The following is a 13,552-nucleotide window of genomic DNA, read 5'->3' on the forward strand; positions in this document are numbered from 1 at the left end:
AAAGCCAAATTTTGATGGGGGCTACTGGCCAACCCCTCAATGTGCTGATACTGATGCACAACAAACTGTAAATCTTCTGGTGACGACTTCATGTGATGCACTTTCCAATATTTCTGAAGCAACCATAACTGGCTTGTCGACAAGAGAAGGAAAGATAAACCTCAGTATGTAATAACGATAACTTCAAAAGATGATACAAATCAAAACATACATTAAGAAACTGGCTTGACTTTCAACCTTGTCAAAGTTCTCCTAAATGAATATATATGTAGTTTTGCACCTACTGGTTCCTAAGATGTCAAATTTTAGTATTCCCAAACTTAGTGTAGAAGTTGGTATTAGAGTCTTCTCTCCAATCTAAGCACCCAAATTAAAGTACCTCCCAAATGTGCATGACTTTGAAGAGAACAAAATTTAATAGGAGCCTATGGTTCAAATAAGGCTGTCCAACCGGACGGGACGGGACGGGACGGGACGACATTTAGCCGGAACAGTGCCGGGACGGGCCTAAACTGGACGAAACGGTAGGTCCATCCCATCCCGTCATCCCGTTTGTTAACGGGATGAGACGGGATGGTTTCGCGGGCCTTAAGTGGGCTGTTTTTTTAAAAAAATTAATTATTTAAGCATTAAATTTGACAACGACTAGTTTTTTGATAATGACTAAGTTTTTAAAGTTTGCAACGGCTAGTTTTTTGACTTATTTAATAAACTTAAAACTTAATAAATTATAAGAAAATTAGGAAACTAAGTAAAGATTTATAAAATATTAAAACAAAAGACTTGTAATGAAATATTTTAGTAATTATAATAGAGTTGTAATTTATTTAATATAATTTCAAACAATTAAGTAACTAAGTAAGAGTGTAAGACAATTCATAAAAATAAAATCTAATGCTTAGAGCCTTTTATTTTATTTATACAACTTTCAAATTTCACATACAAATATAATTCTTTTGAAAAGCACCTAATCTACACAACCACCTTCTAGGAAGGGTATTGTTTGAACTTTGAACTAGGCCTCTTAGTAGCCAATTACAAATTATCATACTAATATTTGTAAGCTCCTATATAGTTTCGTTGTAACTTATCTATAATTTCTCTCGGACATTATTCTGGAATTGGCAATATTGATTGATGTTCCATGAGTTCCATGTTGTTATCGCTCCCATTGTTCTGAAATTGGCAACCCTCCGTCCCACCACTAGTCTTGTGTACAAATCGTTGCTTATATTTTTCACATATAGCACGTTAATTGACTTTATCATGTTTAAAAAAATTCCATACAAGTGATGTTTTAGCACGTTCACCCTTAGGCTTACCCTTTACGGGAGGTACAAGGGGGTATAGCTCCAAACCGAGATTGACTCTGAGTTGGAGCTTATGTTGCGGGACTAGTGGGTGTTTCATCTAATTCTTCTTCCTCATTTTCTTCGTTCTCAATAAAAATATCATTGCCAAATTGTCTTTTTAAAGTTTCATGATCTAGTTGTTCTCCGAAATTAATATTATAACATGCGGAGTTGGAAAAATGAATTTTCATCAACATGAGTCATTTCATCTATATGTTCTCTAATTCTAGGAGAAGGATTAGAATTAGGACTAGGATTATGATTACTACTACTATTACCTTTACTACTTTTTTTAAAATAGGCCATATACATTTTTAGATGCCTTAATTTAAATACGAAATTAAATTTAAAAAGTTAACACAAAAATTAAACACACAAATGAAATACGAAAATATAACACGTAAAGTAAACACAAAAATTAAACACTAAAATGATACGCAAAAATTATATGTTAAAATTAGGAGATGGAACGAGTGCACCGTGATTAAATATTGAAACTTGAAGAAATTGTCCAAAATATTGCTCCAAATACGAATTAATTTGAAGCTTGAAAGTTGCTCCAAAATTTGCCCAAATACTTGAAATTTAGTTGATTACTTGATTGTGAGAAAATTGAGAGAATAATATAGATAGAATGTAAGAGATTTGAGAGAGAATGATTGATTTTTGTGGGAAAAAATAAAGAAGGATGGGATATTTATAGTTAAAAATAGGGTCAAAGTGTAATTTAATAAACTTAGGGATTATATTAAAAGTTTGAGAGGTAGGAGGTGTTTTGGTTGGGGGAGCAAATATGGCCGTTTATAACCGTTGGGAACGGCTAAATTTGCAATGGAGGTCGTTGCCCAACGATTATATTTTAAAAAAAATATTAAAAAAACACACGGGACGAAATGGGCATCTCGTGTACCGTTTATGATGCCCGTCCCGTTTAGATTTAAGTGGGCGGACGTCCCCCTTTGGGCAGCCTTAGTTCAAACTTACAAAAAGGAAATAATTTGTAGGTTTCTCATTCAAGATAAAAAGGTGAAAAATTATTGTCTTGGTTCCACTTTGGAACAGGTCTTTTATCAACAGGATTCAAGCGAGTTATCTCAACTTCACAATTGGATACCATTTTTGGCTTGCAGATCCCCTTAAAAAATCAGGAGATAAACCAAGACAAATAGATAAGTAAAACGATGATAATAGAACCCTTTCCTTTTAGCAGATAAGAAACTGATAAATATAACTTGAGATTAGTTATATATTGTTCAGGAGGTTTTATTTAAACCAATGAAAGCATAGATCAACAGGCTTTTGCAACCCAAATTCCTCCCCTTAAGCAACATTTGACATTATGATCATAGATCTGTAAAGATTTCATTGTACAAGGACAGCGACACTTTGGCCTACCTATTTTCTGCTAAACAAGCTTCTCAATTTCCCTCTTTCTAAGCGTTCGAGTAGCTTTTTCGCACCTGGAATATCCATCTCAGTTAGCTTCTTTAGATATCCAATTGCTCCATATGAAATCATCAGTTTCTTGCATTTCTTGCTCGGGGAAAGCAAGGAAAGGGAAGCAACAGCATACTTCTTAGCAGTGTTTTGAGGAGCTGGATCAAGCAGCTGTACCAAATTTGGCACGCTCTTATCGTCCCTCTTGACTTCCCTGCAATTATGTGCAAGAGACATTAGGCTAGCGATTGCCTGAGCAGCAACCTCCCTCACCCCATTCGCTTTAGCCTCCAGCATCTTGATAAGGAGAGGAATGCATCCAGCTTCACCCAATAGTCTCTTCATCTCAGTTGAGGCACAAATTCGACAGACTGCTGATGCTGCAGCCTGTTGTGCACCAAGTGATCCTGACTTGAGGACATGAACCAACCTCGGAAGGAGACCAAGCGAGATTAAAACCTCCATTGACACAGAGCCAACCAAATTTCTCAAGGCCCCTACAGCTGATTCTTGGGGCAGTGGACCGTCTAAGTATGCCAACAGGCTTCTGATTCCACCCTCTGACACCACTGATCGTCGAAGATCATCATTCCCCGAAGTTAGATTTTGCAAGCATTCAGCTGCATACTCTTTAGATCCCAACAGTATTCCACAATCAAGGAGATTTATCATAACTTTTATGATTCCTTCTTCAGCTAGAGCTTGTCGAACTTCTGGCACAGCAGATATATTTTTTAAGGTACAAGCAGCAGCCGCCTGTGAAACAGAATCACCAGTTCGGCAAATCTCGATTAGAGGCCTAATCCCACCATGTCCAACAATAGAACGAGCTGTTTCTGCTGTCATTGACAATCTCTGGAGAGAAATGGTAGCCTTCTCTTTGCTCACAGTTGAACCAGATTCAACGAGACGAATGAGAGGAGGGAGAACACCTTCTGAAACAAGCCAATTCTCACAACTTCCAGATTCTGCAAGCGAGCAAATTACAGTTACTGTCTTCTCCCTCATTCGAGGAGAAGTAGCAGTTAATAATTGGACTAGCGCCGCAATATTGCTTCGACCTAGGACAGCCAAAACATTTTTCTCATCTTCTTTCATGACTTCAAGAAGGTTATCAAGAGCCTTATGTTTAGCCTCCAAGTGACCAATCTGAAGCCGAGCAAGCAATTCTCGTAAATTCCCATGAACTGCTGCCTCAGGGGCCGCAGATGTGCTTGCTACAGCTGATGGGAAAGTAACCTCACCAAGCACTCCAGACTTGATCAAGAGCCCACAATCGCGCAAATTCAAATCCAATCTCCCTGACAATGCATCTAAATCACTTTGCATCCGAAGTTTTCCCTCGTACTTCTCTTTCACGCACTTCTCCGCCAATTCAACAGCTTCATTTAACGTCTTCGATACAGTCTGTAACTGCTCCTTACAAAGAGCATTCTTTGAGAAGAAAGGATGACTAGATAAATCAGACAGTCGGTTTGGGATCTGTTCCAATTTTGAAATAATAATCTTCCATCTACCAGGGAATCCTTTAACCTTTCTTGCCTTCTCAAGTGCCACAGGCACAAGGGCTTGTGCACGGGAGAGCCACTCTTCGACCGACAAGATATCGACCATATTTGTTCCGCTATCATCCACCATGATATGAAGTAAGAGGCGAAGGATCAGATTCTACACTGCTGCTGAATAGAACTGCAATTCAGAAAACCAAGAACCTCAACAACAATGACACAGATAAGATTTACAGGAAAAGATTCAATCTTTTACATGAACTGATCTAAACATGGATCAAGTTCCTTGACAACAACCCACTTTGAGAGTTTGGTATCAAAGGAGAAGAGAATCCACGAAGAAATGATTTTTAAGGAAGAAAATGAGTCAGCTATGCACCAAGATGTCTTTCAGTTACAAATGGGAAAGTAATCTTCAGACAACCCAAACCCCATCAAGTGGTTTCAGAAAATTATAAAAAATACCATCTTTTCTCCTAGAAAAGTTAAAAGTGTTGGGAGCAGTTGCAATCATAAAACATTAAACTATAGGGCATTAAAAGAAAAACATCAATATATAAATAATGGGCAGGCCTAAGATTAGAGGGTTCGAGAATCTTGCATGATCTCAGAAGGCTGGTGCCCACAGATAATTACTAAGCACCTAATAAAGCAGCCGCCACACGAGTTTACTCAAAAGTTTTTTCAAGCAAAGTAAACAAATCAGTATGGAAATCTCAAAGTAAAACCAAGTTTACAGATTCATTGACAGCTAAAGAAAGTGAAATGAAGCAACTCTTCAACAAATACACCACAACTAGCCATTAAAGAATGTCGGTTGATGTTTTTTGCCATGACCAAAATGCCCCATATATGTGACATACAGTCTTAGGGTTATCAACAGATGTAGTGGGGGCATTTTGGGGAAAAAGTAAGGGGCAAGTTTGTAAAGAAAAATGAAACTTCATAACTTTACCTTTCAGCTACGGAATAGGACATTGATTCTAGATGATTAGAAAAATCTTCAACTACTACAAAACAAAAGGCATAACATGGAGTAGATCTGAATTTTAATGGCCAAAATTCCAAGAAAGGACAGGTCCACAAGTTCTATTTGTAACTTAATTCCAACTTTATCCCCATATATACATGGATACCATAGCAGATATGGTATTGAAAAAGAAAGACTCTTTGCTTTGAAGAAAAGATAGGATTTTTTTTTCATCTCCAGTTGTACATACATGGCTTTGTGTCTAAAATTTTATAAATGGGACCAAGCTCCCACTATAAGATTGTTCACCAAATTTTCTGCAATAAATAACAAGAGAATTAAATTGTATACCTCTAATTGACTAGTCTTTTGGCTGTCATCCAAGTCACTCAAAGCTTTATCAGCCACTTAAAGACTTCCAATACTGTTACTACAAGCAAATATCACAATCAGAAAAAATAAATCCCCAAAACAATAATCACTCACTAATCACCTAGATTTTTCCAAGATTTGGAAAATCAAAGCTTACCTAAGAAATAGACCATTTTTTCTTTTCTTTCCTTTTTTTTCCCTTTTTGCACCTTTTCATTCTCATTCTCACTCTGTCTAATCTTTAGATCAAATGAAGAAAAAGCTAAAGAACCAACCTTTAAAACTCAGAAACAAAGAAGCGCCCTTTTTACTCAGCTGAAAAGAACAAAAAATAGCTTGATCCTAAAATCCTTCCATCCCCTTCTCAAGCTGGAGCTCTTCTTCTAAAAAAAGCCTTCCCTTTGATAAAAAGATTGAAACTTTTGGATCAAAAGACCCTCAAATCTCAATGCTGACCACAAACCAGAAAATTGCATGTACCCCAAAAAACCTTTTCCATTTATTATTTTCCCTTCTTCTAAAAGAAAATTGGGTCTTTTTTATTTTTATGAAAGAAAAAGGTTAGAAAATGAGTAGAATTTTGAACTGGGGAAGTACCTGAGCTAAATGTAGCTGTTACACAGCACCTAGTTTGAAAATAGCTTACCAGTTAAAGTACTGGAGCTTTAACGGAAGAAGACAGAACACACAGAGAGAGAAACAACAAAATCTCCATTCAAAAATCAAAATCAGAGATTTCTCTCTCTATAAGAAGAAGAAAATGTCAGATTCAGACCTGTACTTCTTGTCACCTAGATTCTTTCCCCAATATATTACAGCTAGGATAGCATGTTGAGGAATGGACGGTTGTGATTGAAGGATTAAAATAGTGAATCAGACCGTTGGTATTTTGGTTGAAATTTGAAAGCGTTATTACAAGAATTGTTTTATTTTACCAAGGAGCTGATGTGTCAGATTGAATTTGCCACGTGTGCGGTGGGACCAAGAGAAATACTTGCTTTTTGAAAAGCTTTACGGTGGGTGATCTACTACTAGTAGCACGTGTTGCTGACATTGTTCTGCTTAGTGGCACTTTTATATTAAATAGTGGTACTTTCACTGATATAGTAGTGGAAAATGGAATTCAATTTTCATTATCATATAAATAAAAAGGGAAAAAGAAAATCTACCTAAAATAGCACTTAAAAGAAGCCACTAGTTTTTTCTTGCGACACCTCTCGAAACAATATCTATTTTCAATAAGATTATAGACAGCTGTCGAGAATTTTTTGTTAAAAATTATTCCATCCCGTCCAATCTAAATAATTTTTTTGATCTTTTTTAGTTCGTAATATTTAATTTTTTCAGATATCAATAATGAATTAATTTTTTTTTTTTTAAAATTATTCTTAAAATAAATAGTGTAGGAATATTTATTATATTTTTAATAAATAAATTAAGATTAATATAATTATTTTTATTATTAATTAATAATAAAAGATAAATTTCTTAACTTGTGTGACAGCGGTAAAAAATAAAAAATAAAAAATAAATAGGATCATAGGAATTAAGTTGTTAAAAGTTCAAATTAAGGGAAGAGAACTAATACCGAGAAAGAAAGAAAGCTAAACATGTCAAAAGATCCACCAAAACAACTTTTTATAACTAGTAGGTGGAGTATATGTCGCGCTATATATATTAAGATCTTATTAAACAAATAATATGTGTAATAGTTAAGCAAAAGATTTTATTCATCTATTTATGTATTGCTCTATCTGTCAACTCTGTTCTATAGGAGTTCAATTTTATTTTTTTCAACAGTATAGGAGTTCAAAATTTGAAAAGAGGGGTAATGATGAAAACAAGTTCCTCAATCATTTAAATTAGAACCAAATCATGTGCTACAAAAATATAGGTAACCATGAACTCACATGATTGCTAATATATGATGTCTGAATACAAAAGATATTACTCACTTGAAACTTAAACCCCCACCCCACCCCACCCCTATTTCGTTTTCCACTCCTCTTATAGCAATGGTCAACTCGACGACTTGTGAACAACTTCTCCATCACTTTCTTTCCTAGCTCACATGTCCGTGACAACTAGTCAATTACTAATTCAAATCTCTCTTACCCCAGGGTTCCATTTATGGTAAATCAGTTTTTCAAATATCCACTAAGATCTAACGAATCAAAATTTTAAGCATCAAGCTTTTGACTAGCTGGGAATCCTATGATTATCAGTTTAATAGTGAATGTTTGGTTTAGTTTGTTTGTACTATATTTTCTAATTGTAACTCCTCAAAAAGATAGTACAAAAAGATTTGACATCAACCTAATACTCTCGTTGTCTTATTTTATACGACATTACTTTTGGAGAGTCAAATACATGTTGACTACAATTTCTTTTTCAAAATACTTTTGAATAATCAAATCACGATTGAGAATTAGATAATTTAACCCTTATATATAAAGTACGAGATTTTTTCCCCGAAGATGGAGCGTGCAAATAGTTCAACTCTACCTAGATATTGTTTTCATTTTGAGAAGGGCTGAGGGCAACTCCGCCATTAAAATGTAAGTATTTTAAAATTACTTCAATTAAATGCGACAAAACAAAAAGTAAAAAAGGAAAGCAACAGTTCGCTGTTGCAGTTGCAATCACGAAGTTGCCATTCAAATTCTAAGGAAGAGTGAAACAAAGGCCTAGAAAGACCAATGTATGGAGTCAACCAAGACGCGTGCGCCAATTTGGCTTGGCGTAGCCTGGACGGAACGCTGTCTTTTGTCGGTCACATTATTCAATGCTAATGCTTCTTTTGTCCTCTCTATTTCACTTTCTACAATACACACACCTTTCAAATTTTATGTACTTTTCTTTCTCACTTAACTCGTAATCAACCGTCAATATTTCAATTCTTAATTAGGCAATGGCACGTAAACAATAAACAATGAATCCGCAACATTACATACACAATCAACCACTCATTCATAAACCACCACCACATTACATACATAATCATCTACTCTAAACACTAATTAGTCAAGTCGTTCCACTATATTCAAGTTCGTTTAATTAGTGCGTACATATTTGTACGGGTCCAATGAATTAAGACAATACATCGTATAGTGATTCCACTTTATTCGAGTCTGGTTCATTAGTGCGTGCATAAGCACCTCCACTTAGCAAGATCGGTAACATGGGCTCCGATATTCACAATTAGTACATGGCTTAAAGTGCAGAAAAATAGAATCAAGGAGTTTTTTAGAGCCATTCTTCGTTTGCCAAATACACCTCAGGTAATGCGACTGCAATGAGTAGTATTTTCAATATTTGTGCACACAACATACTCATTAGTCATTACGGAAATCAACATCAAACTAACATACACAATGGTACAAAGACATTATACATCTGCAGGTTAACTAAGGTAAAGCTACAAATTCCAGACGACAACGTGACCTACAGACAACATGAACAACTTCTAAACTAGCTTCTTGTTTGGAAGGTTTTCTTTTTCTTTTTCTTTTCGGGGTGATGAAATCTTGCTCGGAAGTTTTCTCCTCAAGATCGAGACCTCTCACGTGGCGGCGGTGAACGACTGCATTGGTAAAGATCATAACAAAATTAGTGTAATTGAAAACTTAGGACTTTGAAAACAGCATGAATAAACCCACACAATCTACAAAACCTTCGGGGTGGGGGGTGAGACGAAAGAATGAAAACAGAAAAGATTGTGAAGGGACCTGTGATATCTCTCATTGACAGGGCTTTCTGCTCGACGATACTCAGGACTTCCCCTGGTGCGAGGCCTTGAGTTTAGAAGTGCTCCATGCCCATAGTCAGGACTACCCCTATCCCTTCTATATGGGCTAGGCGAACGCCGACGGACATAACCTCTTCTGCCAGGTGACATGTCACGACCTCTTCTGTCAGGACTGCGACCATTTCTCCTGTCATCATCGTCTCGAATTGCAAATTCTACAGAAATAACTCGATCCATGAACTTGCTGTCAAATTTAATAAAAAACCTCAATTTAGTAAAATATACAGTTTGAGACACTTAAATGAATTATAATATAAAACTGCAGCAGCCACAAAAAAGAGAAATGTAGTAATGGTATTAAGACAGCTTCAAGGCACTTGTGTGAAACAAATAGGCAGCAAGAACGGAAAGAAAGAGGCACCAGAGTAGTCCAATGGCCGAAGAAGTGGAAGACCATGAGAGACCAAAGTTCAAATCCCAACAGGGACAAAAAGTTAGGCGATTTTTTCACATTTGCACGAGCCTTGGTGGGATAGAGTTACCTAGTACCAGTACTGGTGGGAGGATCCAGGTACCCGGCGGAATAGTCGAGGTGCACAAGCTAATCCAAACACTACCTTAATCCCAAGGAAAAGAGAGTGGAAAGAAAGAGGACGTTGAGGAAGGAGAAACAGAAAAAAGAGAAGAAAAAAGCTGCTTTTCTACTGATTTTCAATAATATCTCCCTAGATGGAAAAGAATATCTGCAATTTAACTCCAGATATAATTATCATCCTCATAGTGAAGGAAAAATTGACCCTTCAACATTTTGTGCATACACTTAGTATTTCCCTGTCGAATTCGCAGAGGTTAATTATGGTCTTGTGAAATGGAGCACTCGCTTAGCACAGGTAATCAAATTATCCAGCAACAATGATATGTATGATTCTAGCCATAAGAAAGTAAAGCAGAATACTCATCAAAGGTCCTTTTAAACTGCTAACCTCATGTTTGTTGCTTCTAATGCTCTGCTAGCATCATCCTCAGACTCGTACTGAACAAATGCGAAATTCCTTCTGATTCGAACATTTGATATTCTACCATAAGGCTCAAAATACCTCTCTATGTCCCTTGTCCGAGTATGAACTGGATCAAAGTTGATGACAAATAAAGTCTTGGAAGGTTTAGTATTTGCAGCAGGTTTCCTGGAGCTGTCAGGCCTCCTACTACCACCACGATCCTCCTGCAACATAATCTTAGTCAGGTCAGTTCCGCATATAACATCAAAAGGAAGTGCACATTTCCACACCAAACTGATGCTATAAATACTCTCTGCCATGGTGCTGCAACTCCGCGATTAAACAACATCATACCTTAGTCCATTCTACACGAAGCCTGCGTCCCTTTTTACCAAATTCTATCCTGTCAAGTCTTCTAATTGCATCATCAGCATCACGCTCGTCCTCCATATAAACGAAAGCAAATCCTAGAAAAGCAAAAGCGCCATGAAATCAAACCAGGAAAATTCAGTTATATTTTTCATACATAAAGGTCAGCTAAGATGCCTCCTGCCAATATATGTCAGCACACTACAGAATGCGACTAGATCAAACTTACCACCCAAAACCCCCCATGAATGAGGGGGGGAGGGGGGGAAGGGGAAAGAAAAATCTGTAGGAAGGAACTCAACAGCAGCCACTGGATCCGAGATGATCATGCTATCTATGTTGAAACATGTCAGGTAATGAGGACTGAGCAAGGTCATGAGGAATGCAAAAGGCAATGGTCTCAGTAAACTGTAGGATTGTAGAACCATGGCAGATCACATTGGTTCTTATAGATAAACATAAGAGTATGTATCTTGGGCACAAGCCAAAAAAGAAACGCAGAGAACCCTTCATCCAGGATGATCTAGGAATTCCAAGTATCCTGCGCGAAAGAAATTATTGAGATTGGGACTTCAACTACACAATAACTTGTTTTTTCTCCAGATAAAACAATTTAGAAAGAACATTTCCATCAAGCAGAAAGAAGACAACATCTGCATTTTCATTTGATGCAATTCAATAAACATAAGTCATTTATCGGAACAATTCCATGGGAAAAATACTTACACGTATAATGCAGAGAACTTAAAAAAGACAAGAATAGATTAATTTTAAAATTAGCCAAGAACTTCTCCACATAATCGTGGACTAGTCCTTCATCAGACATGATACACACAGTTTACCTTAACCCTTTAGGTTTCTATCTCTAAGATATTACTTCCTTTCAAAGAATAACCAGAAAACGAATTAAGTCAAGAGAATGGTAGGTTTACCGGATTTCATATCCACCCTATCAACCTTCCCATATCTTCTGAAAAGCCGCTCAACATCGGACTGGCGGGCCTCAAACTCCAGATTGCCACAAAATATGGCCCTCATGTCAGGCAATTTTTCCCCTTCAGTGAAACAGATAGTGTAAGACAACCACTCGAGGCAAAGAGAAATATGGACAGCCATACATAATTCCTTTAACATGCAACAAAAACCCCCATCATGCTAAAGTATTTCGAGACAAGATTGTTATTTTTAACTTCAGCAACCCACGACATTTTATGTGTGTCTTTCCTTATCCCTTTCTGTAATAAACTCAGCCAATTTATGCATTCACCACTTCGACAGAGTTCAACTCAATAAAGCTAATATGACTACCTATAATTCAGTTGCAAATATTGTACATGGACTAGACCATTCTTCAGACTATAAAGACATCAAAACACTAACACTTTCAGGTTATTGTAATTATAGTTAATCAGCATGATTGATGTTGTTGTTGAATTCATCTTAAAACTGATCATTTTTCAAAAATTATCGTTTTTCTTATATTCCCTAGATACCACTTTTTATATGACACTTTCTTATTTTGCGACATTTAAGATATTTCCCACTCAGCCTGGAAGATCCCTTACATTAAGAAGCAAAAGAGTTAAAACAAAAAAGGAAAAATCACAAAACACTCTTAACAGTGTTCAAAAAATCAAGTTACAAAATGCATACACAAAATTCATAGACAGCAAAATGTAATGGATCTGTAATATAGACGAACAGCAATGGAAATATTACCTGAAAATGCAACCTCTGCTTTTGGTGAAATATAAAATTTTGCTCAAAAAAAAGAATCTGAAGATAGATAAAAATGAAGAGAAATTAATAAGCAAAGAGATCTAACGAAATTGTACTGTAAAGCCCCAATAAACGGAGAGGAGAGATTCGAAAAATCGTACATTTGAAGCTTTTTTCCGCAGCCAAAGTAAAGGAAACTAAAGCAGATTACGAGATTTCAGATCAATAGGGAAGCAAGATGTCAAAGGATGTCGTTGGTTTGTTGAATTACGGGTTTCGTATTTGGTCTGGGCTGCTCATAAGCTCATTCCTTCATCCTAGTCCGTTTCCCTCGAGCACGAGGATTACGGCCCAATGTCTAGGCCCATTGTTTTGAGTAATTTTGGTGGTCACTTTCAAACATAGATGCTGGGTATATCAGATACTATAATATTTCTTTAATTAATGATAAGTATATTAAAAGAATTATTATTAAAATCAACCTAATTGAGGCAAGTACAATAATATCATAAACCATAAGGGATGTTAGTATTACAAATTGAAACTTAGAGGAAGGTCTTAGAAAGGATCTCAAAATTGAATTCTCCTAATTAAGATGTGTTACTCTTTTCGATTTGTTGTATACTTTGGTCTTTTTCTTTGAACTCAAGCAAAAATTTTATTAGGCTTAATCAGCAACCAACTTGCAATTAGGGGTGGCAAACGGATGAGTCGGATATTGACGAGTAAAAAATAAATAAACTATCCGATCCGAACTATATTTGATATATATATATAAAAAATGGGTTAACTGGCAGATAATATGATATCCATATTATCCATCGTTTCTTGAATATGATAACCCTTGGAAGAATTCCTAGTCTCTCAAACTTGAGGAACCTCAATTTTAGTCTCTACAAGTGTAAAAGTTAAACTCATTGATTATTTATTTTTTAAGTGGATAATATGAATCTTATTCATATTTGACCCATTTTTTAAAATTCATTATCAAACCCACTTTTTAGTGGATAATATGGATGAATAACTATTTTTTTTTATCCATTTTAATTTGCCACCCCTACTTGCAATCACACTTTTTC

General features: G+C 36.1%; 2 protein-coding genes across 12 annotated transcripts; both read right to left on the reverse strand.

Moving 5' to 3' along the window:
* Positions 1-2,523: 2,523 nt before the first annotated feature.
* LOC107761601 (uncharacterized) lies at positions 2,524-6,421 on the reverse strand. 10 transcript variants are annotated; one of them, XM_016579838.2, is made up of 3 exons: positions 5,915-6,421; positions 5,619-5,691; positions 2,524-4,478 (listed from the first exon to the last, which is right to left on the reverse strand). In XM_016579838.2, the coding sequence occupies exon 3, from the start codon at positions 4,425-4,427 to the stop codon at positions 2,748-2,750; it is 1,680 nt and encodes a 559-aa protein (XP_016435324.2). In that variant the 5' UTR covers positions 4,428-4,478; positions 5,619-5,691; positions 5,915-6,421; the 3' UTR covers positions 2,524-2,747. The 10 variants fall into 10 exon arrangements, with proteins under 10 accessions (XP_016435324.2, XP_016435327.2, XP_016435325.2 ...); XM_016579841.2 differs by having other exon boundaries at positions 6,237-6,417; XM_016579839.2 differs by having other exon boundaries at positions 5,619-5,697; positions 6,237-6,408.
* A 2,447-nt stretch (positions 6,422-8,868) lies between these two features.
* Positions 8,869-12,742, reverse strand: LOC107761600 (serine/arginine-rich splicing factor RS41). 2 transcript variants are annotated; one of them, XM_016579836.2, is made up of 7 exons: positions 12,635-12,742; positions 12,474-12,530; positions 11,687-11,809; positions 10,740-10,852; positions 10,371-10,609; positions 9,368-9,631; positions 8,869-9,222 (listed from the first exon to the last, which is right to left on the reverse strand). In XM_016579836.2, the coding sequence occupies exons 3-7, from the start codon at positions 11,790-11,792 to the stop codon at positions 9,186-9,188; spliced, it is 759 nt and encodes a 252-aa protein (XP_016435322.1). In that variant the 5' UTR covers positions 11,793-11,809; positions 12,474-12,530; positions 12,635-12,742; the 3' UTR covers positions 8,869-9,185. The 2 variants fall into 2 exon arrangements, with proteins under 2 accessions (XP_016435322.1, XP_016435321.1); XM_016579835.2 differs by lacking the exons at positions 12,474-12,530; positions 12,635-12,742 and adding an exon at positions 10,984-11,295.
* Between the last annotated feature and the right edge of the window lie 810 nt (positions 12,743-13,552).

This window comes from Nicotiana tabacum, chromosome 19 (genome assembly GCF_000715075.1).
Source record: "Nicotiana tabacum cultivar K326 chromosome 19, ASM71507v2, whole genome shotgun sequence".
In the NCBI taxonomy this organism is placed as follows: Eukaryota; Viridiplantae; Streptophyta; class Magnoliopsida; order Solanales; family Solanaceae; genus Nicotiana; species Nicotiana tabacum.